The following is a 26,737-nucleotide window of genomic DNA, read 5'->3' as shown; positions in this document are numbered from 1 at the left end:
ATTTTGGTCATATATTTAAAAAGTTTTATCAAATTGGGTGACATACTATTTTATCTCATTTTGCAAAACAGGCATCAATAACTTTTTCACAACCAAGATCCAAAATCTTTTTTCCCCAATAGAATAATTAGAAACTCCCATAAAATTTAATATATACTTTTTTATAAAAAACCAGCTTTACAAGCAGGAACATCAAAACGAAGTGTCGCCGTTTGAATCTCTCCTCTCTTCTATACGCAGCCTCAATTCAACCACAAAGCTACGCCTCTGTAATAACTGAGACCACAATGAAACTCCATAGCCTCGATGTAGCCTCACCCTGCGACTTGAGCTCGTTCGGCGCAGCTCGACCCTCCTCGTTTTGTCGCCTAAACAAGCCCAAGTTCACCGTAGCTTCGCCTTCTCCGGCTCCCAGTGAGTTTTTTCTTCTTTCTGCTTTTACTACTTGGTCTTCACAGCTCCATTTTTATTGAACTCACCTTGGAATCTTATTTTTTATTTAGTATTTAAGCGGTTCTCCATCTTCTGTGCGGTTCGTTTTCGACCCTGCATTGATATACACAAGGTATTTTTGGATTTATTTCTTCCATCGTTCCTTTCAGTCTTTACTTTCATTTTATATGCAAGTATATAATAGAAAATCTAAGGCTTTCCCCATTTCATATATACAGGAAAAGAAACTATCTTTATGGTTTTTGTAGTAGCTGATTTAAGGTTAATGAGAGATGGGAAAATCATACGAACTTTGGTTTTTAGATTAAAATTATTCTTTATGGTGCTTTCCTTTGTTTGGATTGGCATGACATGAAATAGCAATAAAAGTTTCATATTTGTTGTTCCTCTATTATATTTTCTCCAGGGAAGAGTGAAACAGATTGTGGGTTCAACCCTTAGCGACTCTAAAGAAGATGGGTCGAGTCTTGTAACCAATTTTGAATCTGATAAATCAGCTGCTGAGTATGCAAATTTGTACAAAGAATATGGACTTACAGGTGGTCATGTGATCATGCTCGGAGCAGACCCTTTGAGCAAAGCTGCAGCTATAGAAGCATTACATGCCTATCCTGGTAAGCTGCATATGCTGAATAATTTTTCCTTCGATATGAAATATTCTCGTCAAATTTTTTCTTTTTTTTACAATGTATTTGGAAATTTGCTAGATTTCATTTCATATAAGTCTAATCTTGGAATCAGAATATATGAATTCGTCCTCTAGTAATGATGTTATTATTAATACAGCATCTCAAGTCAAGTTGATTGGTTAATGGTTATCCATTACATCAAATAAGTTATCCTTTTGATAATGAATTTTCTTGAATGAGAAAGTTCTCTGTTGGTTGACTTAAGTTTTACTTCAGACATATAATCATTGTTTTTTGAAAAAAGAGACAGAGGTCAAAAAGGCTGACCTCCTCCCAATAAAATTGAGAGCCCTCACTTATGGCGGAGGAATACCGTGGTTACAACTAGAAAAAGCACAACAGACCCCAAACCCAAAAATTAAAACCAGAAATTGCTCCAATCTCTAATAAGGTCCGAAAAGGCAACCCCCCCAAAACATTTGTTTCGATAAACCCAGGTAGCCACCCAGAATTTTATCTTATCCCAAATAGACTCAGAAGTATTGGAAATATCTTCGAAGAGTCTATTATTTCGCTTTAACCATAAGGCCCAAAACGTTGCCAGAACGGTAGTTTGCCACAGGCGAGAAACCCGCTTACCGCCCCCTAACCTTGTCAGGAACAATTGAGAACAATTAGAGGGCATGCACCAAAGAATACCAAACTCCGCTAAGACTTTTCCCCACACATTTCTAGCAAGACGACAATCTGTGAATAAATGGCTAGAGGATTCCCCTGCCTGCTTGCAACAAACGCACCACCCAGGGGACAAGCAATGGTAAGGTCTTCTTCTCTGCATGTTGTCTATAGTATTTAATTTATCGTTGAAAACCAACCAACCAAACACTTTAACTTTCGAGGGAGAGACACTTTTCCACAAAGACTTTGCCCACTCCCGAACTGAACCCAACTGAGCATAACTCAACCTCCAAAAGGCCGACTTGCAAGAGAAGACTTCACTAACGTCAGGAATCCAAGCCCTCCGATCTTCCAAAATTGCTGGCAAAGCCACCCTCTCTAACAACCGTGACAACTCGGTAATGCTGGTGATCTCCCTTTGAAACAAATTCCTTCTAAAACGCAAATCCCACCCCACAATATCCAAGCCCGACTCTCCTCCGAGAACCACCAAATCCTTAATCAAACAGTTACTGGAGGTAGAAACCAAAAATAGATCAGGGAATTGATACTTTAAAGGTGCACTGTTAATCCAAGTGTCTTCCCAGAAACGAATACGATCCCCTTTCCCCACCTTGAAACTAACCAACTGAAGATATTCCTCATAAAGAGAATAAATATTTTTCCACGGACCACGGACAGACAACCTCCCTCCTCTACCAGTGTCCCAAAAACCTCCATCCCCCCATATCTACTCAGCACCACTCTATGCCACAAGGTATCTTTTTCCAACGGAAAACGCCACAGCCACTTCATGAGCAAAGCCTTATTTCTTGCTTCCAGATTACCAATTCCAAGGCCACCATGGTCCCGAGATTTACAAACTTCTTTCCAAGAGACCAGATGGTCCGACTTGTTGTGATCCGCACCTCCCCAAAGAAAGTCCCGCATCAACTTTTCCAAAACATCTATCACCCCTTTAGGAATACGGAACAACGACAAGTAATACACCGGAAGAGAAGAAAGAATCGATTGAATAAGTGTCAATCTACCTCCCCTAGAAAGGAAAGCACATTTCCACCCATCCAACCGCTTAACACAGCTCGAAACGACGGGCTCCCAAAAACCTTTGTTGCGAGGGGAAGCCCCCAGAGGAAGACCCAAATACTTCATAGGCCATTGACCCACCTCACACCCAATCTCCCTTGCACGAAGTTCAACTATTTCCTCCTCCAAGTTAATCCCTAACAATTGGCATTTCTGCAGATTAATAGAAAGACCAGAAACCACACCAAAGACGCTCAGAATATCCAGCAGCGTTGACAGAGATTCATTATCTTCCAGAAAGAAGATAGTATCGTCCGCGAACTGAAGGTGGCCGACTTCCACAAGATCTTTTCCTACTTTGAAACCTCGTAATGCCGAGACGCTCTTGGCCTTGTCCACCATCCTCCCCAAAACATCAACAACCAAGGTAAACAAAAAAGGTGAAAGGGGGTCCCCTTGGCGAAGACCTCTTGAACCCTTAAATTTCCCTCTTGGTCTCCCATTTAAAAACACCGAGAACGTAACAGAAGACATACACCCCCGCATCCACTTCCTCCAAACTTCACCAAAACCTTTCTTATCCAGAACAAAGCCCAGGAAATCCCAATCGACACAATCGTAGGCTTTCGCAAAATCAATTTTGAAAACCCAACCCTTCTTTCCTTTACTCCGATACTCCTCCACCGCCTCATTAGCCACTAACACCGTATCCAAAATCTGCCTACCCTCTACGAAGGCACCTTGAGTCTCAGCAATTGTATCAGAAAGAACTCCTCTAAGACGACCAGCCAGCACCTTTGAAATAATTTTGTAGAGACTAGTCACCAAACTGATTGGCCTGAAATCTCGCACCCGACAACTATTCAACTTCTTCGGGATTAGGCAAATGTATGTCTCATTGGTCTTCCCATGAATAACCCCATCCTTAAAGAAGCCATCGAACACAGCCTGAATATCAGTCTTGATTGTATCCCAATTATCCTGATAGAAAGCCATAGAGAATCCATCCGGTCCCGGAGCCTTAGACCCATCGCACTCGAAAAATGATCGACGAATTTCCTCTTCCGAGAATGGCCTCTCAAGGAGAGAGGACAAAAAGGAAGGAATAGGCTCCCAAGAGATACCTTCCACACCACTCCACCTCCTATGGACATTTGAATACAGCGAAGAGTAAAAACCAACAATTGCCTTTTCAATATCCACATCTTTGTCTAGGATAGTACCGTCCTCTTGCTCAATTCTAGAGATGAAATTCCTAGCTTTACGAGCACTAAGGATACTATGGAAGAGCCTTGAATTAGAATCTCCTTGATTAGCCCATTGACATTTTGACTTAAACCAAACTCCTCTCTCCTCTTCAAAAACAACTTGCTGCCATTCTTTCTTAATCTTCCTTCGCCCCATAAGTAAATGATCATTCCACTGGCCACCTTCCTCTAATCTATCCAACTCAAACATCCTTCTTTCCAAGGACTGTTTAAGCAAAGATCTTGACTCAAAAACCTCCCGACTCCACCCCTTAATTTTATCTTTAACCAACGAAAGTTTTTCCATGAAACCATAACCCGGCCACCCCAACAACGTAGACGAGCTCCACCACTTTTGACAAAGAGCCTTGAAATCTTTATGCTCAAGCCAAGAATTATTAAATCTGAACGGGCTAGGGCCCCACGAAGGGGGGTTGGAATCCAACACAATAGGACAATGGTCTGAGACGAGACGAACCAACACTTCCTGGCGAATGAAAGGATAAAACTCAGTCCATAGTGGCGAAAATAAAAATCTGTCAAGCCTACTACAAATAGGCCTCTGTCTGAAATTAGTCCAAGTAAAACGACCATTATGGAGCTCAGGATCCACCAAGTTCATCTCTCTAATGAGTGCGTCAAAATTCTTCATGCTACTAGTGTTGGACGAGCTATTTAGTTTCTCATCTCCTCTCCTTACCACATTAAAATCTCCCCCCAAACACCAATGACTACCACAGATGACATGTAACCCTGCTAACTCATCCCAAAAACTATCCCGTTTACCATAAACCACAGGCCCGTAGACACCGGAAAACCACCAAGGGTCCTTACCCTCAGCCTCAATTCGAATGGAAACTGTGAACTCCCCTACCAAAGAATCCAAAACTGACACGCTACGAGTATCCCAAACCACTAAAGTTCCGCCTGATCTTCCTATTGCCGGCTGAAAAATCCAAGCTTTAAATCTGGATCTCCAAATACTCCCTATGAAACTCCTGTTAATTTTAATCTTTTTCACCTCTTGAAGCACGATAATGTCAGGATTTACCTTACAGATGGTTTCTTTAATCGCCCGCCGCTTCTCTTTATTGTCGCTGCCCCTTACATTCCATGATAAAATCTTCATGAGAATTTTCGACGCCCAAACTTTCTCTTCTTATCAAAATTAACATTAAACTCAAGTTTCTTAAGTTCACGAACACTCTTTTTAGGCAAAGAAAAAGGGCTCCCGATCTCTACCTCCCCTTGATTGCTAGTCAGTAAAGAAATTCCAAACGATTCCATCACTGAAGCAAGTCTGGAGTAGTCATGAGGCTTGTCCATCTCTACCACAGTAATTTTCTCTGAACCCACGTTCACTTTCTGGGATCCTGAAACCTGGTTAACCACCAAACCTTCCTCTTCAACTTCTTCACCCCACAGCCTTCTAGCTTGGACTAAGATATCTTCAAATTCCTCCCTGTCTACCTCAGAGTCCAAATCAACATCCTCCTCCTCTGAACTACAATTTTCCAAAATACCATCTTCCACTGAACCAATGAATTCATCCTCTTCCACATCTTGACCACTAGACATCGATGTCTCTAGTTGTTCTTCTAAAAGAGAAAAACTCTCTGGGCATAAATCCTTAGGCCTACGTTGATAAACTTTCAGGCTTTTAGATAAAAAGTCAAAGCCCGTCTCTTCTATAGCTGACTTTTGAAGAGAAACCTCCCCACGGCACCGAACTGTTTTTGAATGGTCTTTCCAAAGTAAAATTTTGCCTTTGCCGAAGTCCTCACAAGTCTTTGGGCTTCTAAACCTTCGAAGGGGTCTAGTCCATGGTGTTTTTAAATTCTTCAATGGTCGGCAGCCCACTTCAAAGTCCATAAACCTTGGATTGAAGAGAGCCCTAACATGTAAAAACTGAATAATAAAAGATGCAGCCCTGTTATTCAAAGTGAAAGCCCAGCCCAACCTTCCAAATGAAAAAGAAAGCATAGCCTTCTGCATAGAACACGTGGGAATTTTGAAAGAAGAGAAACGGTTACACATGCTATCCTTCTCCTTTACTGCACAGGATAAGTCAGAAAAAAGTCTTTGGAAAATAGACTTTAAAGGGGAGCAAGAAGTTAGGGAAACGGTCCCTGCTGTTAAGCGATCTGCACACTGAAAATCCGCCACCTCATTAATGATGCCGTGAGACTGGGAAACGCTTTGGTTGATCTCCGGCATCACCTCAACCGTTGCATCGCTGGACCCCGGCGCCACCCCAACTGGACATCCCTCCCTCTGAACCTCTGTAGGCGCCGTCAGGATCTCAGAAACAACCTCCGGAACCTGGGTTGTTTTTCTAACCCAGACTTTTCTCCTGACTCTTTGAATCTCCTTTGATTTTCCTTTATTTTCTTCAAGCTGTACTCCTCTATCAACAACCACGTTCTTAACTCCCAAACTTCGGACACCAACTTGGGACTGAAAAGGCTGATCATCTAGGTTGAATAACTTTAAAGCTATGCTGCTTCCTTCATATGGCAGGGAGATTGAGCCCGGAATGAAGCCATTAGAATCTCCAAACATTCTCAGCCGCGCAAAAGAAATATCTCTCATCTCTAAAGAACCTTTGTCCACTGCCATTAAACCACCACAAAGAGTCCCAATGACCTTGAACACGTGATGATTCCAGATATTGAGAGGGATGCCCTCGATCCCAATCCAATTTTGGAAACAACTGACTTTCCTATTTGCCACCTGATTATACCAATTCCAAGGTTGAAAAAAAATTTGCATGTCTGCAATAGTGATCTCCCTTCTACGTATTAGTTCCTGTTGTAAGCTTTCATGAGGGCACCAAATAATCATTCTATCATCAGACACAAAAGTTGAATCCACCTTGACTCCTAGAACTTCCTGTAATCCTTCCAAAATTGTCTTCCACTGATGCTGGCTTTTGCTGCGAAACACCAGCACTGCATGACCCTTTTTGCCCGAGAAGAATTGACTGGCTCGACTTCTAAGCTTATCATCACTCTCCTTCTCTTCAATCCCTGCTACCACAGAGGCCCATGATTTTTTAGATAGGCTAGCTTTTTGATGTAACTCCTTCTGGTTGAAAGGCCCATGATTTCTTAGATAGGCTAGCTTTTTGATGTAACTCCTTCTGGTTGAAACCTGCCTGTCTCCCAATCGAACCAAGAAGGCAATTGTTCAGCTCCATCCAGCATGATTCCCAACCTTCCTCCGGGATAATGACGCATCTAATAGCACTATGAATAAAGGTTGAAACTTTGAGAAAAACTCCTCTGATATTTTTGAAACATTCAAATGTCACCCTTTGGTTATTGTTCCTGAAAGCGCTTCTGAAACCTTTCCTATTCGCATCCTTCGAGGCCGACAACCGCCTAATCTCATCAACCAACCACCTTGCGCCTTCTAAGGACAGCCTAATCTCAAATCCAGAAAACCTTGTTCTTTCACACAATCGGACTGCCCCACCGTCGTTGGTGAAAGTGACCATGAATACCTTGTGCTCTGTTTTGAAACTCCAATAGCGATGAGGGAAGTTACTGGACTTATCAAGAACAGAAACATTTTTACGTCCAATTCCAGTGGGGAAATGGATATTTTGCTTCACAAAACCAGTGGGGTTATGTGAAAAACTCGAACTTTCTCTCATTCGATCTCTAGATCTCTCTCATTCGATCTCATTCTAATTAGACATATAATCATTGTTAAGTATCATAGAAGATAAATTTCAATATTTCTTACCAATAAAGCTTGAAATTACTAATAAACCTGCCACAATTGATATCTTCGGTAAAGCCATGTTATTTCTTTTCTCATTTCACATACTGAGATTTCAAATCAGTGGAGTGCCTTTAGTTTGCCCACTTGCAGCTTTGATCTATGAGTTGATAATACGTTTAATAGCTTACAGATTTTTCCTCTGCTGAACTTACTGCGAGGACTGGAAATATCTAGGCGGTCTGCAAGTTGGAGGTGGGATTAACTCTGACAATGCTTTGAGTTACATAGTGGAAGGGGCTAGCCATGTGATTGTCACATCGGTATGAAACAAATGTTTTCAAATGATAAATTATCATAGCTGTTCTTGTCTTACTTTGCATTACCATGAATTAGCAATGTGATCTAGGACACATGATCTGAATTACGCATACCACATATATTTTGCAAAATTCTTTTGAAGGAAAACTGTCCTATTTTGGGCACTTTTTTTCAAAATCTGTTATCTTTTAATATTTTGATCTTTGTTTTCTTGTAGTATGTATTCAACAATGGGAAAATGGACCTTGAGAGGCTTGAGGATCTTGTTCGTGTTGTTGGAAAGGAAAGACTTATATTGGACCTCAGCTGCAGAAAGAAGGTTAGTTCAAAGGATATTATTCTCTTATGCATAGGAATTATGCGTTCGTGAGTTTTCAAATGGAATGGATTTAGCCAGGATATTTAGATATATTAGGATCTTTTTTTTTCTACCTCGTTTGGAGCTAAGGAGAGTTTCTGAACTGTAGTATCGAGCAACTTTCATAAAATCTAGTATACCGAGTTTAATGATATCTCAAATTTATAAAACCAATAGCGTGAAGATAATTATATCAGCTAACTACTCCTTGGTCCCGTCTCTGTTGGCTTTGATTGGCAGGAAGGTAAATATGCAATTGTCACTGATAGATGGCAGAAGTTCAGTGATGTGTATCTGGATGAGCAAGTATTGGATTTTCTTGCCAACTATGCGGATGAATTTCTGGTCCATGGTGTTGATGTTGAAGGGAAAAAGTAAGTTTTATATTGCTATCGTTATACCTTAACTCGGGTTAATCATTAATACCTATAGTCCGGAGATAATATATCTACTAAATAATAACAGATTTCCATCTTCCCCATAAATCTCCTTGATTGTGCTATATCACTCCTGCTTCTCCGTATAGTTGCCATTTGTCTATCGTACAGATAGCATGACATGGATCTTTCAGGACACATGACAAGTAAGGACATTGCTATTGCTGGATACAAAATTTTGACCGAGTCAAAATAGATATTCTGTATCAAGCAATGCTGTACTTATCAAGTATCTAAAAAATTATGAGTTAATAGATACTTCGTATCCAGCAGTGGCTGTACTTATCATGTGCCCTAAATGTGCTGTTATTAGATACCAATTACAGAAATGTTGGAAGCTCAAGATTATCATACTTGTAGAGTTGACAAATATGATGAGTCAAAGCTATGAAAAGCTTCAAATGTCCTTGCCTATGATCATGACTTTAGTAAATTACTATGGTAGCCTCTCTAGATGAGGGTTAAAATGAAAAGTAGTAGAAAGAAAAATTCTGTTTTTTTTTTCTTCCACCATCTTCAAACTTCTCTTATATCTCTCTTGTAGGCTGGGCATTGATGAAGAGCTTGTAGCATTGCTTGGAAAACATTCCCCGGTTAGTTACCTGATATGTTACCTTTATGATTTCAAGTCTAACTACCAGATTTGCTGAAAACACTCTTCATGTAGATTTATTCGATTCCAACTTAGAATACGGTTATATCTGCCATTTGATTCACCCTTGTACAATTTTTATGACATGAATACCTCTACTATTCAACCTGGGAGCCACTGCTTTACTGTTTTCTGTCATTGATGAAAGACTGTTATGCACTAATGCAAAACGCATCACAATTGATGAAAGACTTTTATGCACTAATGCAAAATGCATCACAATTGAGGCATTCAAAAGTAGTTGCTCACATCCTCATATTGAATGAACATGAACAATTTTGAATTTAAAACAATCTTGCTGGTGCCAGATTCCGGTCACTTATGCTGGTGGTGTCACAGTCATGGCCGATTTAGAGGTAATAAGAATGGCAGGAAAGGGGCGTGTGGATGTCACAGTGGGAAGCGCTTTGGACATCTTTGGAGGCAACTTGGCCTACACAGATGTGGTTGATTGGCATGCCCGGCAACAGATCTTGACAGTCTAGTATCCTAGTCATGTTCTTTTATATGTCGTGCTTTTATCATTTCTAGCTTCAAAATGGATTTTGACTTCTTTTACTTGTAATTTATGGACACTGGAGTGTGACTTGTGAACTCAAAGTCAGCCTATGCAACTTAAGGCTAACAGAGGAAACTTTTATCTTGTAGTATTTATTTTGGAGAGAAATTTACATCTAGTAACCTTTTTACAGTTTTTGTACATTATGTATATATATATTTTCTCTTGGTTAGTTTATTCCATTTATTGCCCCTTTCGCTTGATGAAAGACATCCTGAGAAAAACCTTGTAAATTAGTAAAAAAGGTGACTTTAAAGGGTCTGATGGCTCTTTGACTGGTGTGATAATGGGCTTTTGAAACTTAATTTGTCACAACAAGAGGTATTGTCTCCGCCTTTTCAAGAAGTAGGATGACCCAAGTGTTGTGAGGATTTGCATCTTTAATAAATATTATAGAGCAAATGACACCTAAAACACCAAATGTTTTTAAAATGTTGTATTTTTATACTCAATTTTTTTTCCGGTAAATATACTCAATATTTTTAAAATGTTACACTTTTATACCTAAATCTTTTTTGGCAGTAAATATACTTAATATTTTTAAAGTGTTGCACTTTTATACTTATTTTGTAAAATTGTTTTGAGAAATAATAAGAAAGTTTTTCGTAAAATATATGATTTTAGTTATTTTTTATTTTTTTTTAATTATTTTTCACATTTAAAATAATAAAAAAAATTAAGATTAGAAAATTAATCAAAATAATTAACCTTATATTTTAAATTGATGGAAATATATAAGATTTTAATTATTTTAAATCATTTTTATTAATTTTAATAAAATATTTATTAATGTTTAATTTAAAATAGTTATTTTGAGAAAGAATAAGAAAGAAAAAATAATTTAAAGTTTAAAAAATAATTAAAATCATATATTTTCTCTTCACTTTCTTATTATTTATTAAAATAATAAAAAATAAGTATAAAAGTGCAACATTTTAAAAACATTAAGTATATGTACCGCCAAAAAAAAGTTTGGGTATAAAAGTGCAACATTTTGAAAATATTGAGTATATTTACCACAAAAAAAAGATTAGGTATAAAAGTACAACTTTTTGAAAACATTGTGTATTTTAGGAGCCATTTACTCTATATTATAAATGTTAGTTTATGATAGATTTAACACTTTTTTTTATTTTTTTCTAACACATTTTAAAAAAATAAAAAAAAAATAGTAAAGTTATCTAAATAAGGTAAATAAATTGAAAATAAAAATAAAAAAATAAAAAATAATTCATAATAATTTCTCATCACATATTTTAAATTTTCATATTAAAACATTTAAATTACTCTTTCAATTATGCTTGAAAAATTATTACAAAAAAATATTTGTGTTTAAATTTATTTTTTTCTTTCTTTTATTAATTATTTATATTATCACTTAATATATTTTGTTTATCCAAACTATTACCAATAGATATAAATATATGTATTTCTTATTTTGTCATTTAGTTTTTTAATAATAAATTACCTATTTTAATTGCTATGGCCATTAATTGAATAATATATATTTATATATAAATTTTGTTCGCTTTATTTTTTTTTAATTATATAATTAAAATTTGATCAAATAAAATTTTTAAATTCATACTTTTAATTTAGAATTTCTAAATATTTTATTTTATTGAATATTTTTTCTAAAAGAAAATTAGAAAAAAAGTATTTAATTTTAAAATTAAAATTACCACATATAATATATAAATCAAAACATAAAAAATACAAAAAATTAAATTATTATGAACACTAAATTTATAACTAATAAATAACATCAAATAATTACTTTAAAATTAGAATACATCATATTTTTATATGTAAAAAATGCGTATCTAATGGATTCCTCGTTTGCCGATTTTTTTTAAAATAAAAATTATGATATTATTTATTTCTTTTAAAATTATAGACAATGTTTTAGCTTAATTTTTTTTAAATATATTGGTGTTATTCTTTTATAATATATGACATTGTTTATTTATTTAAAATTTATTTGATAATTAAAAAATATAATAATTTAAAAATAAAACTAAGCAAACGTGTATTGCACATTGCTTATACCTAATATATATATATATTGTTGACTAGCTTTTTTGCTAACAACTAATTAAACTAAAGCTTAAAGAAAAAGAAGAATGAAACACAAGTTTTTACGTGGTTCTAGGTTGTGAATCAATCCTAGTCCATGAGTCACTTGTATAAGGATGCTAATAACTTACAAAGCTCAAGTTCTCTTGGGTTTTAGGAAGCATATATGTAACGCCCTGCTAATTAGGGTCCGTTACCACGCGTGTTTAAAATAGTGCGGGACTCGCTAAACGAGTCATTTAGACTAAAACATGTGATTAAGCCCCTAATGTTTTATGTATTAAAAATCTTGGTCAACGAATAAATATTTCCATTAAAAGAAAACTTTAGTCTTTACATGGGTTCCCAAAAATACAATTTTTAAAATTTGTTTACAACTCAGGGATACAAGATAAGCCGACCTAAGCGGCAAAACAGGGTCCATCCCTAGTTTCCCCATAGATACCTCAGCCGTGGTGGTCGAGTAGACTGCATATGTACACATCGCCCCTAACACTCTCCAACTCATGGCTGACCAAGGTTCTCCTTACCCTTACCTGCACCACAAAGCACCCATGAGCCAAAAGACTCAGCAAGAAGACACATTAACAAATTCAGATAGTCCACAAAATATAACAGCATGCTGAACAGTAATAACTGGAACCAAGCATACACACTGTACAAGCAAGTGACCATAAGGTCACACAAGTGCATGTCGCACTTCCATTCATTCCTATGACATCTGAGCTAGTCAAGTGCATAATGCACTCCCATTCATTCCTATGGCATCCGAGCCAGTCAAGTGCATAATGCACTCCCTGGGTGGTCTAGCCATAACGACCTGTGCTTAACGTGCATAATGTCGATCATGGCTCATAAGCCGAGCCTTGCAAACCCTCGACTCATAAGTCGAGCCTTGTAGACTCTCGACTCATAAGTCAAGCCTTGTAAACCCTCGACTTATAAGTTGGGCCTCGTAATCCTTCGACTTATAAGTCGAGCCTTGTAAACTCCTCGACTCATAAGTCGAGCCCTTTTAAATCGCTCAGCTTATAAGCCGGGGCCCTATAGTCCCTTGGCTTATAATCCGAGCCTTTTTTGTCCGGCGGCTTATAAACTGAGCCCCTTTTTAATCAAATATACCCTTGACTAGCAGGTCGGGCTCTTAGTTAGGTGCAATAGATAGACTTTCGACTTATAAGCCGAACCTCCCAGTCGGGAACATACATACATATAATACATTCATCATACACAGATACAACGCATTACAATGTACTTACGCAGGTATACACACACATAATTATAATCATGCTCATTAGCTGGCCCCGAGCTCTAATCATGTTTGCATTTAATAGTTGGGCCAAGCCCCAATCATAATACATTTACTAGTTGGGCCAAGCCCCAATCATATTACATTTGACAGTAGGGCCGAGCCCCAATCATAATACTTTCGACAACGGGGCCGAGCCCTAATCATAATACACTCAACAATGGGCCGAGCCCTAATCATAATACATTTAACAACGGGGCCGAGCCCTAATCATAATACATTTAACAATGGGGCTGAGCCCTAATCATGTATCTTACGCATCGGGTGTAGTTTTCTTACCTTTGGTCCAAGCACAAGCAAATAAGCAAGCAAGCACGACTCCCGAGAATGATCCTCTCTTGAGCCTTAGCGATAACCTAGTCACAGCCCATAGATAATATCTTATCAATATTTGATTCCATAAATGAATCCCGGGACCAATCCCGTGCTCTCAGGACCTCCCATTCCACCAAACGGGGTAGTGAAGTCGTCCTCCGAGCCCCTGGGAAAAAACCCTAAAAATTGGATTTTTGGGATCTTGAAATTTGGCCTAGCGATGCAGCGGAGCCCCCCAAGTGACGCGGCACACAGCCAGGGCTCCCTGCTCTAGAACATCCCTGCGCCGCGGCTCGGAAGAACAGCACTGCAACGCTCCTTCGCGAACCCAGAAAAACTGGGGTTTTCCTGTGTTTTCTCCAAACCTAAACCTTCCAAAATCACCCCAAGGTTCCCCCAAAGTCCCAATTGAGTCCCAAAATCATTATTACACAACATATGCATCCCAAACATCCCAATAACCAACTCAAATCCAAACCCATCAAGGTTTAAAATTCTAACAAAACCTAAACCACCAGAAATCAAACTGACAAACAGAGCGAATCTTACCTCCAATAGTTGAATTATGGCCCCAAGTTACTCCTAGCTTGATCCTAATCACCAACCCTTTGATTCCCAAGTTTTGTTTCCTCAAAATCTTCAAAATAATCAAGTCACCAAGGAGGGAGAGAGAGAGAGCTACAGGAAAGAGAGAGTGATAGCTTTTCCTTTTGTTTTCTGAGTGTTCCTTTACTTTCCACAGCCTTCCAAACCAGATGAGTCAAGCTAAGGTCTATCCAAAAGACCTAAATACCCTTAACCCAAATTTTCCTCTCCAATTCTCTCAAGGGCACTTTGGTTAGTTACCACCATTTGTGTAATGCCCCAAATTTCCTAATAAGGATTAAGACCCTGATTAGGAGGTCGGGAGGGCCATAATTGATTTATTATGTTATTAAATGGTAATATGCATGTTTATGTAAATTATATTATAATATGATGTTATATGCATGCATGTGGGTCCACATTTGATTATTAGGGTATTTTGGTAATTTGGCCTGTTGAGGGCATATTTGTATATTTGTATATTTGGGTGCATATGGTGATTTGTGAATGAGATCCCATTATTATCGAGATATATTCGAGCTATTCGGCATGAGACGGTCTTATATTATTGATTAGCGGTTTTGTCATAACGGGATCCTTTTATTGGGATATTGAGTTATGAGGATGTTATTTGATGATAAATTGGGAGTTATTGAGATCAGGAGGAAATTTCAGGAGTTTTGACTATAATGTCCCCGGGGGTGTTTTTGGGACCCCGAGCACTAGGTTTTATTTGAGGTTACTTAAGCTTGAAGTAGCTTGTCAGATAGAACCGTACGTTAGAAAATCTCTCTCTCTCTTCCCGATAGTTCATTTTACCGTTTAAAGCATTTTCGAAGAAATCTCGAGTTCTAGGAGTCGGAATCAAGCGAGGATTGAGGCATAGCGATCCTAGGAAAGATTGGAAGCTTATTAGTCGAAGGATTTAGTTGGAAACAACTAAATTGCATGTAATTCAAGTTTTAAGTTTTTAAAGTTTTTAAGCTTAGAATTGGATTTTGTGAATCGTTGGGTTTTTGGTTCGTTTGAGCCTCGGGATTTGAAGGTTTTGGATCATTGGGAAGCTTGGGAAGTTTGATTTGATGATTTGGAAGTGTTTAGGTATGTTTTTGGAAGGTTTGGGATGAAGAAAATCAGGTTTATGGCTGGTTCTGGGTTGGGGGCCGCGACCCTGTTCTTGGGTGCCGTGACCCTAGCTTGAAGAAGCTGCTGGGGAGGTTTTTGCCTTGCTGGGCGCCGTGACCCTAGGTGTAGGGCGCCGCGGCCCTAGGTGTAGGGCGCCGCGGCCCTTCCTCCTAGAGTGGCTGGGGGTCGCGACCCAAGGGGTTAGGGCTACAACCCTTGGACAGGTTTGAGCCCGGGAACTTGGTTTTAGGCCTCGGGATTGTTCCTACTACCCGTATTAGTGGGGATCGATGTCCCGGAGGCTAGATCTTGGTTTGGGAACCTTTGGTGTTCATTTTACTGATGGTGTCCCATATTTGGTTATGACTAGGTAACCGCTAAAGGCTTAAAGGTTGATCGTTCTCAAGGGTCGTTCTTATATTAATTCTCGTTCGAATCAGAGGTAAGAAAACTGCACCCTGTGTATATATGACATGCATGTTGGATGATTAAATGTGATATGCATGGTTATGATTGAGGCATGTCAAGTGATTAAATGTGATGCTTGTGCTGCACGAGAAACATGTGATTAGGGCATGCTATGAGTATTGAATATGAGATTGTTCAGAGCTTGAGCCTCTGTGTTTATGCATGGTCCTAATTATGCTGGTAGTGGTTAAGTAAGCATGCGGAATGCCTTATATTTGGATATTTGACATATGATATATGTCTGGTAGCATTGCTTGCTTGTGTGTGTGGCACCAACTGTTCAGGATCGGCACTGGCCGTGTATCACTGACCTGAGAGTCAGAAACGGCATAAGAGTCAAGAACGTAGGGCCGAATGAAGATTAGATCTAATCGATATCAGCGTTGAATGACTCATATGGGGTATTAATGCTGGACCGACCCGAAGGTCGATGAAAATTATAACCGCTTGGCTAGTCTAGGACTAGTTACTCAGAGCCAGAGCCTAAGGCCTAGGTGACTGCTTGTCACATGGCTAGGGAACAGTGTTCCATAGTTATGACTCTAGGGTCATGAGGAAGGTTATGTTGGTGACTAATCATCATGCACCTATCCTGTTTAAGCTAGTGAAAGGATCACTTATTTATAAAGGGAACGGAACCCACCTTAGTGACTTGTACCACTGTCACTCTTTTATTCAGGGCTATCAGCCCGGTATGGTTACCGAAACCACCAGTGTTAAATCATTTATCTGATTGAGATTGACTTGATAGTCATCCACTTAGGAGGGCAGGATTTCTAATCCTGGATACCCATCATTACATGGATTTGTTTGCCTACTTGACTAGGGCTATATCTGCTAGGCGTGTGCCTTATGATTTGATGACATGTTATTACTGTTCATGATCATATTGAGTTTTCTTGCTGGGCTTCGGCTCACAGGTGCTATGTGGTGCAGGTAAAGGCAAAAGAAAGCTGGACCATCCTTGAGTTGGAGAACTGAGGTGGCGATGTGTACATATGCAGCTGCTCGACTGCCACGGCCGAGGTTTGAAGGAAAGGAGCTAGGGTTAAACCCTGTTTTGCCGCTTAGACCGGTTGGTTGTAAATTTCTTGTAATAAACCTTTAAATTATATTTTTGGGATCCCAATGTATATAATAAACGTTCTAGTGAAACGTTACATCTTAACCAAAATTTTTAATCCCTAAACTGCTAATCATACTTAGTACACGATTTTGGCCAAATGACTCGATTAGCGAGTTTAACACTGTTTACAAGGCACACCGTAACGGTCCCTGGAGTTTAGGGCGTTACAATTTGCCACTTTTCCCCGTTAATCATAATTAATGTCTCATAAATTACCATTATCTCCAATATCCTCAAATTATCATTAAATAATTTCCCCATCACCTGATAGATCTCGATAATATGCTAAATTACTAAAATACCCCTAGGCTCACCCCGAACCATGTATTTGACCTCGTTATGACTAAACTGCTAACTTGTCCCCTAGGATCGCCTCGTGCCGGATAACTCAAATATATCCACATAATAATGTGGTCACAATCATATATCATACATATATTCAAATATGTCATCAAAGAGCCAAAATTACGAAAATGCCATTCTAATAAGAAATGGGCCCACATGCATGTTTAATACACCTAAACATGCCAATATAGTCATATTATAATATAACTCACATAATTCATATAATAACATGCTCATAACACATAAACACTCAATTAATTCAATTATTGCCTCCCGGCCCCCTAATCCAGGCACTAAGCCATATTAGGGAATTTGGGGCATTACAGTATAGGCTCACTCTGAAAGTAAAAATTGAGATCATTTACAATGTGTGCCCTAATCCTATTAATAGGCTGTTGGGGAAATTAAGCTTTTTAATTGGAGTTGATTATTATTATTCTTCCTTAATGGAGATTTATTACATGATAAATGTACATTCTTGTGGTAAATGAGTTGGTGGGCTCTAACGTATCTTAATAGGCCCATAGAAGGGAATGTCAGCCCACTACTTTGTTGGGGAAAATGCCTCTGACACTGTTAGGGTGGTAGCTACACGTTTTCTCGTGTCAGGCGGCGTTGTGGGATATCCATTTTGCCGCTTGTACATAATCGACATCACAATTCATGTGATAGTCGATGTCAGAAAGCTATCGGCGATCTAAGGTCATTGTGCTTGACACCTGGCCACCTTTCTCCTGGGCCGGAGGAAGGTCCTCGCAGACCTAGACGAGCTGTAGGGAGGAGACAGTCTTGTAGTGAGACTCAGAGCACCATCTTGGGACATGGTTCTCGGGAAGTGACACTTCTTGGAGGATGTACTCCTCTGGTGGCGGTGAGCTATGGCGAAGGATGGACTTACCTCATGTGGAGCCAGAGTAGGCTCCGAGAGACTTAATCAGCTTACGAGGAATCTTAATTCCCCTTAAAGCGTGCCGTGTGTCTCTCGGTGAAAACACATACAATATATATAAATATATATATAAATTATTCGGTATTGATTAATTTTACTGACTATCTATAATTTTTAGTTTTTTTTGATACATTAATAAGTTGTAACTCTATTTTTTTACATAATGATGTATAATGTAGTTACAAGGGATATTCCACAAATTCAAAAGAAATTCCAAATAATGTATGATACATTTAAATAGTTTGTTGCACGCGTGCTATATACCTAACCTAATTCTTTTTTTAATTTGCTTTATATATATGTATAGAGAGGGAAAAAGTATATGTGTAGTAAATATTGAGTAGATTTTTAATATTTGTTAGGTATTTGTTTGGTGTATACAGATAATGTATTTATATAATAAAAAAATTTATAAAACATGTTTTAAAAAACTTAACACCATCTTTTTAAAAACTTTAAGAGATTGTAGGATAATTTTAAAAAAAAAGTTAATAATAGTCATTTTTTATCAAACAAATTTTAAAAAAGAACCCCTCATATATTTAACACCTAACAATAATTTTGAGCCTATTTAAATGAAAGATTATTATTTTTGTTTTCTGACATACATGTGGAAAAGGAAAGCTTTGTGTTAGCTACATTTTAAGTATGTTAACATTATGTCGTTTCCCTTGCAAACTGTACTTCTCATGCGAACGGCTTGTCGTTTGCTGCATTTATGGCTCGGCAAAGAAAAACGACAAATCATTTGTTAGTTATAAATTAAAAAATAATAATAAGCGGATGACATAGCAACAACAGTTAGTTCCCGGTAAAAATTAAAAAAGAAAAAAAATGTATATATCATAACCAACGGATTTTCAAAACCAAATCCAAAAGAAGAAGAAGAAAAAAAAGTCTCAACTCTCTGCAAAACTTCCATGGCCGCCCATGGAATCTCATCCGTATTCCCAACCATTTCCTCATCTCTAACCTTCCTTAACAGATCGATGACAACAATCTCCATGGCTGCCAATAGAGCCACGCAAGTCCCGCCAAGAAGAAGGTCCATGTCTGCTTTCGAAGCTCGAGTGTCTCTCGTCTTGGCTCTCGCTTCTCAAACCTCCTCCACTTCTCAGCGACGTAAATGTTCAATAGCTACACCACTACTGTGCTTAATCTTATTGAACCATTCTCAATCTAATTTGCTTTGATTTTCTATTTTTGGGGGCAGTTTTGGCGGAGTTGGCTACCGAAACAGCAAAATACGTATTCCCGAAAAGGTTCGAGTCGCGCACTCTTGAGGAAGCTCTGATGACAGGTATTTCTGCAAAATTTGGGTTGTGAGACGATTTATAGAGTTGAGTTCTCGGTTTTTCGTGTTTGGTTACTTTGTGTTTTTGGTGCAGTTCCGGATATTGAGACATTGAATTTTAGGGTTTTGAGTAGAATAGACCAGTATGAGATAAGGGAAATTGAGGTAATGAATTTAGTTTAAATACCTTTTGTGATGTCTTTTTTTTTTGTTTTTTTTTTCTATTTCTAAATAAATATAAAATTGTTGTTTTTTTATCATGAAAACAGCCTTATTTTATAGCGGAGACGACGATGCCTGGAAAAACTGGTTTTGATTTCAATGGAGCTTCTCAATCCTTCAATGTCTTAGCCGAATACCTGTTTGGTAAGGTAAATTTACTATTTTTGCTTTCTTTTTTGAATTATAAATTAAGTTCGACATGTTTCGAATGTTTTAAAATATTATCCCTTATTTAGTTTCAGCTGAGGTTTAAACCGAAATCCCTTACTCTCTCACACACACCCGACCTCATCACTTGAGGCAATCTCGAGTGGCATAAGATGTTTTATTCCTACATTTGGGTTTTTAATAGTCTCCTTGTTGGTATTGCTGTGCTTTAGAATACAAAAAGGGAGCAGATGGAGATGACCACACCAGTTATTACACGTAAAGCTCAACCTAACGGGGAGAAAATGGAAATGACAACTCCTGTTATAACAAAGAGGGTAAGCTTTCTGCATTGGTTGGTTGCTTGACTAGTTACTGATATTAGTAAAACTTTTTATAGGTGATTGAAGATACTCACAAATGCACTTTGTTGTATCTGTCATGATATTCATTACGAGTCTCTGAGATGATCTAGGAGGACAAAAAAATCTTATGTAATAATGATATGCTTTGGTAAACTTTAACAATTAAACATTTCCATTTTTTTTTTCATTAATGAATGAGAATGTAAAAAACTTTAACCTGCATATGCTTGGCCATGTAAATTGTAGTCGAGTCACACTGCTTCGTTTGTTCTAGAGGTGAGTCTCGATTATATTTCTTTTTGAGAATTGAAAAGAACTGTTACTTTTAACACTGGAAGTGGTTTTTTTTTCCTATTTTATTGTTCAAATTCATATTTTGTTATCTCCCTTTTATCATGATCTTATTTACCTAAATTTTTTTATAGGTGGAAGATCAAGATAAGTGGCAGATGTCTTTTGTCTTGCCTTCAAAGTATGGTGCAGACGTGCCCTTGCCCAACAACCCATCTGTGAAGATCAAGGAGGTTCCAAAAAAAATTGTTGCAGTTGTTGCTTTTTCAGGTTTGCTTGATCTGTGAACTCTCTTACTTCATGGAAGTTTTGGTGTGATGTTTGGGATCTGTTGTTCTGCTTCCTGATAAATTCAACAGTATTTTCTTGATTTATTATGTTATATGTAGTGATTAGGCACTTGTGCATAGTCCTCTGAGGAGTATCGAATGTGACACATGGAATTATAACATGGCAGTTTATGTTCTTCATGTCAAATCAGGTTTCGTTACTGATGAAGAAGTTAAACAACGTGAATCCAAATTAAGAAAAGCTTTAAAGAATGACAAACGATTTCAAGTGAAGGAGGGCGCTTCAGTAGAAGTTTCTCAGGTAAGAATTATGAATGAAATATTGCACAGAAAGTTCTCCATTCATTTTTTTGTTTATTCAAAGACATTTTAAATTTCATTTGCAGTATAATCCGCCATTTACACTCCCCTTTCAACGCCGTAATGAGATTGCACTCGAACTTGAAAACAGAGAGTAGCTATTGCTATTTAGCAACTTTAAAGTTTTGGTGTGATTAATTATTGTAAATGATAGCTTTGGCATCTTCCAAAATCAGGTATTACTATGTATAGTGATCTTGTAAAGTTACTAGAAGTTGCATCTTACTTCACAATTTATATACTTATATACATAGATGAACAGTACCCTCAAATGTATATTGAAGTAACTAGCATTTTATGCTCCCCGATCTTCTGCTGAAGTGGTAAGTCAAGGGAATCTATACAAGCGTAATAGTTTGTTCTAGTCAAACATTGAAAGGGTCTTAAATATATATTGATCATATTTAAAAGATAGGATTGGATTGGATAGGATTAAATATTTATCATGTGATTTTGTTATAAAATTAGAGATGATTAAAAAAAAATTTAATCAAACAACCTACTTAATCCACCTAGCATGGGATAACTTAATCCTAAGTTTAGGATAATTTTATTTTCTCCAAACCCTTGTTTTCATATATTCAATGGCAGAAGAAAAAAATTATAGCTTCATATCCAATTTGTTCTCATAATGTATTGTTGGTAAATAATTATCTCATTTATTTTTCCACACTTCTTTTTATATATTATTTTAATCTAATCTTATCAAATGTGACCATTACATATTATGACTATCGAAATTAAGAAATTAGATGTTTTTAGGGATATTTGCGGCATAAATACCTAATGTTTGTGGGTTTATACACTTATATACCAATCTTTATTTTTGACGGTAAAACCACCAAATGTTACCTTTTTCTTGCAGCCGTCACCACCAGCTCCGTTAAGCGGTCATTTTTCTTTTTTTCATTTACATTTTAAAACAAATAATTATTTTTAAAACTATTTTAGTTAAATATAAAACAAATAAAAATTAAATTATTTTTGACTGAATATAAACCTAAAACCTAAGGATTGCAGTTAAACCTAAAATAAAAAATCGAAGAATCTCATAATACCCAGACATTTTTCGAACTAGGACATTGAAGGAAGCAAAGTTACAATTATGAGAGTTCTTGCAGGAGGCCAGGGACGAAAATGGGATTTCAAACATCCAATGCTCAATCTAGCATCAGTTGTTTCTGTGGGTTACCGCGGGTTGAGAGGACTTCCTGGACCGATGATAATCCGGGCAGAAGGTTCATATCTTGCTACAAGATGAGAGTAATATATGGTTTACCTGGGTTTTTTTAGGATGATTATAACGTTAGAACTATAATGTAAATTGTTTGGTTTATATGTGTTTATGAATTTTCGGTCAGAAGGTGGATACAAAATTTTCAAATGGGTTGACCCTGAAATGTGTCATAGATCCAAAAATGTCATACCAGGGCTGCTTAGAAAAATTAGGGAGCTGGAATATGAGATTGCCAATTTCTCAGGTCCTATACAGACTATTGAACATGAAGTTAGAATGCAAGGGCCAATGGTATGTGGAAAATGGTATCTGGGAGAGCAAGTTGTTGCAAATAGGGATGGCCATGATTGGCTTAATCCGAGCATAAGAATAAGTGTACTGATATTTGTGTTTGTTTGTATGGTTGCTTGTTGGTTGATATGTAAATGAAAATTTGTATTGTATTCGTTGGTACACACCCTGATGCCTTATATTTTGTCCATATGGATTATTTGAATAAAAGAAAACCAGTTTGCAATTTCTATACATTATGTTGCCATTATACATACTTTACTAATATATTTCACGGTAAATAAATAAATGAAAATGGAAACCAGATACCAATAGAAAGATACTAATTAATTGAGTGGCTAAACAACATTTGAAAATAAACTGATATTCACTTGCTGCAAAATTAAGCAGAGTTTGGTTCCAAAACAAACATAGCCAACATATTACAACTATGCATAATTAAGCAGAGTTTGGTTCCAAAACAAGAAATTAACATATTAAAGCTATGCATAAAGAGTGGATATAATACTAAAAGCCAATAACCATTGTCTAAGGGAGATATTACAACAGTAAGTCATTTACAAAAGGTGATCTCCATGGCTAACCAAAAAATAGTCTTGGCTAACAAAAAACAGTCATCATATGCTTTGCATTCATTCTTGTTGCTGAAATGTAGAGGTTTGTTCCCTTGCTTTCTGTCTAGTTCTCCTTTGATTACTTTTGACAATCTCAGGCTATAGATTCAACTTTTTTGGTTTGCCCCTTTTCTTTGGAGCATTTCGCTGCAGTGGTGATATTGATCATGTTAGGCCACTTAGAACATTATCACAACAATTAAAAGTTAGTGATAAAAAAGAAATTAACCTGAACAGCAGTAGGATTTGAACAAGTCACTTTAGAGTGCCCTGTCTGCTTGCAATTACTGCAATGTTGTAGTTGACCTGTCCTTCGAGTTTTTGTGGCTTCAGGTGGTGGTTCATCTGCACTTCTGTTTCTTTTTTTTTTTTGGTCTGCCTGGTAAGGCATGCTCTGGAGGTGGAAGTATCAAGTTTAGGCCAGTTTGAGGCCATTTGTCAGGGCTGGGCATGGGTTCAGTTATCCCAACATATGCAGCAATGTAAGCATCCTTTTTGTACTAGTCCTCAATGTAGTCCAAGAAATCCAAAACAGATGCCCAAATGCAAGCCAGTGCATGAGGACAAGGGATGCCAGTGTTAGGAACGGTTCCTAGTGCGCAGCAAAAATTGCGGTAATGGTATACAACAAAATTTTTCATATAAACAATCTTTATAAGAGGATATTTTAATATGCAATATGTTAATCAATATATAATATGAATATGAAAAATAATACGAAAATGATTTACCTCTTGTAGTCTATCAAGAATCCTTGAATCTTTTCGTATATGTTTCAATCTTTCTATCCTTGTTGGAGTACTCACTCCTAGATCTTCCAAGACGTTTTCTACACCTCAAGATGTGGGTGGGCACATAGAGAACAAGGATCAATTTTGTGAATCAAAAGTATTCTCAACACATGTGACTTTTGATTATAAGCTAGAGAGAAAATGTTTTTTTTGTTTTGTGAAAAAGATGAAAGTTTTTCTTCTCTGTATAAAACTTGTAAAGACTTGTTGTTTCTATTTTCTATCAAATAGAATATATAGACATTATTACCATAATAATAATAAATAAAAATCAATCATCTTTTATAATAATGATAATAGGCAAAAATCTAACATTCCATTTTAAAACACCTTTTTAAAATATTTATTTAATTAATTAAAAATAAAAATGAAAAACCAATATCTGATAACATCAGATGTTTCACACACATAGAGCAGTCCAAGCCCTATGCGTGTGGCCTATCCTTAAAAAAATGAGATTTTGATTTTTCATGTGTTTTTATTTTAATTAATAATTAGATATTCAAATAAAGTATATCTTTAAAGGAAAAAGATTACAACTTAAATTTCAAATTTCAAAATTCAAAATTTGAATTTCCATTATCATCTTATTATTAATTAAATAAATATAATAATCAAAACCAATTTTGACTATCCATATTTATTTATTCACACTTAAATAAAATAATTGATTCAAATCAATTTCTTTTATTTCTACACAATTTCGAAATTGCACAAATGCAATAATAAATTGTGCAACTTCAATTATCACATAATTGCACATTTATCCCGAGAAATAAATATTATCTCAAATAGTCCATTCACAGTTTAACCTTTGTATTAACTCTTACCTTAATTAGTGTTGATTGAGCCGCCCCGAGGACCTATGGACTAATAATTCCAAGCTCCAATAAATAAAAGATTATTAACCAAAACTCTTTGATTCAATAATCATATTTATTAATCTCATGATTATTCCACTATAAATATGAGACTGAACTTTTGAGAATTAAATACATATATTTACTGAGTACTTTATTGTATCATAAAGTGTCTATTGATATAATCATTACATACAAATTAATCCTCTATTGATGATTCATAATTAAATGGGAATAAAATTACCATTTTACCATTTTAATTATATCTTGATTCCTAATGTACCATTGGCTTTACTAGTGAAGGTTAGTTCATAATCTGATTATGAATTTGACGTCAATAACCTTTTCAGTTCCAAAAGCCAACCCAATAGGGAACCATCATTCAATCTATAAGAAGGTATAGATTCCATATCTGTTAAGTTATGTCCCCAGCCATATACATACTTGAGTCCCTAAAACAATAGTTCTTAGCCTGATCATTTTGACAAACCGTGATGCATGAATAAAAGGATCAAGTGACATATATAGGAGTTCATAGTAACTCCAAGATTAAGATCAGTTTGTATATGATCATCAATTGATATGTTTTTGTTGACGCCATTTTTCGTCAACAGTGAAATAAGAGCACGAAAACAATAATCAGTAATGGCCAATAAATATGATAACACAAATGAGATTTTTTACGTGGTTCAGCAGTTAAATCTGCCTAGTCCACGAGTCTTTGTTATTAAACATAAGTTGATCTCTGAAAATTCTTCAAGGATGAATTTTCCAGAGTTTTCTCTCAAGATCACAAAAATTCCGTCCTTTACAATGGTGCATGACCTCTCTATTTATAGAGAAGATTTCAGAATACTATCCCACATATTTCGGGAAGTTATTCTGTGTATGCAAATAAATTTAATGGCATTCAAAGCCTGTAATCCTATATACAAGGAAACGTCCCCTGAAGATCAGGGGGCGTATAACTGAACAATTAATATCCCTTGATTATAGGGGATTTATAGCCATCAATGTAGACTGCGTCTCTCATTGATGATTCACTAAGATATTCAAAGTTATTATCTTATATCGCCAAGGCCCTATTCACCCAGGTATCTTATCGACTTTCGAGCTATAGCATCTTCCCGAGATCACATGACTTCGAGCTTATACTTGTGTCAGGCTCGGAGCCCCTGATCCGAGGCCCTCCTGAGAACAGACATACTTCGGTGTCTGTCTTTCGAGCTTGTGAGGATCTCGAGGCTACCATCTTCGAAGTCATCTCTTCGCAGGCTCGATGCCTAAGCTTCGGACATGTTCCAGACATTACGAGTCCATTCATTACGAATCTAGCTTTCGAGATTACAATTCTTATGGCTCGAAATCTGGGTGTAACATTTTGCCCCCTCAAAAGTATTTGTTCGAATCCTATGAGAAGGAAACTTTTGAACTACTTTCTTCAGGAACCGCACCGTCACATACTTGAAAATGGACACGTGTCAGTTGGGTATTGCTCATTCAAGGTACTCGAGTACCTTGGAAATCCACCCACGATCATTTGCCTGCCACCTTTTTGGTACCATCATGTCATCAATCCCTGACCATTGGA

At 36.9% G+C, this 26,737-nt stretch overlaps 2 protein-coding genes across 2 annotated transcripts; both read left to right on the top strand.

The window, feature by feature from the left end:
* The first annotated feature begins 80 nt into the window (after positions 1 to 80).
* On the top strand, positions 81 to 10,218 carry LOC133823938 (1-(5-phosphoribosyl)-5-[(5-phosphoribosylamino)methylideneamino] imidazole-4-carboxamide isomerase, chloroplastic). Its single transcript, XM_062256790.1, has 8 exons — positions 81 to 414; positions 504 to 565; positions 860 to 1,067; positions 7,997 to 8,082; positions 8,298 to 8,399; positions 8,679 to 8,812; positions 9,420 to 9,468; positions 9,836 to 10,218. Exons 1-8 carry the CDS (start codon positions 288 to 290, stop codon positions 10,010 to 10,012), a joined length of 945 nt encoding a protein of 314 aa, XP_062112774.1. The 5' UTR covers positions 81 to 287; the 3' UTR covers positions 10,013 to 10,218.
* Positions 10,219 to 19,239: 9,021 nt separating this feature from the next.
* LOC133823936 (heme-binding-like protein At3g10130, chloroplastic) lies at positions 19,240 to 21,723 on the top strand. The gene is made up of 8 exons (XM_062256788.1): positions 19,240 to 19,506; positions 19,598 to 19,684; positions 19,773 to 19,843; positions 19,948 to 20,049; positions 20,281 to 20,385; positions 20,838 to 20,973; positions 21,185 to 21,294; positions 21,380 to 21,723. Exons 1-8 carry the CDS (start codon positions 19,305 to 19,307, stop codon positions 21,449 to 21,451), a joined length of 885 nt encoding a protein of 294 aa, XP_062112772.1. The 5' UTR covers positions 19,240 to 19,304; the 3' UTR covers positions 21,452 to 21,723.
* Positions 21,724 to 26,737: the final 5,014 nt, after the last annotated feature.

The sequence above is a fragment of the Humulus lupulus genome, chromosome 3, assembly GCF_963169125.1.
Source record: "Humulus lupulus chromosome 3, drHumLupu1.1, whole genome shotgun sequence".
Lineage (NCBI taxonomy): Eukaryota > Viridiplantae > Streptophyta > Magnoliopsida > Rosales > Cannabaceae > Humulus > Humulus lupulus.
The sequence above is the reverse complement of the archived record's forward strand: the minus strand, read 5'-3'. Positions and strand labels throughout refer to the sequence as shown.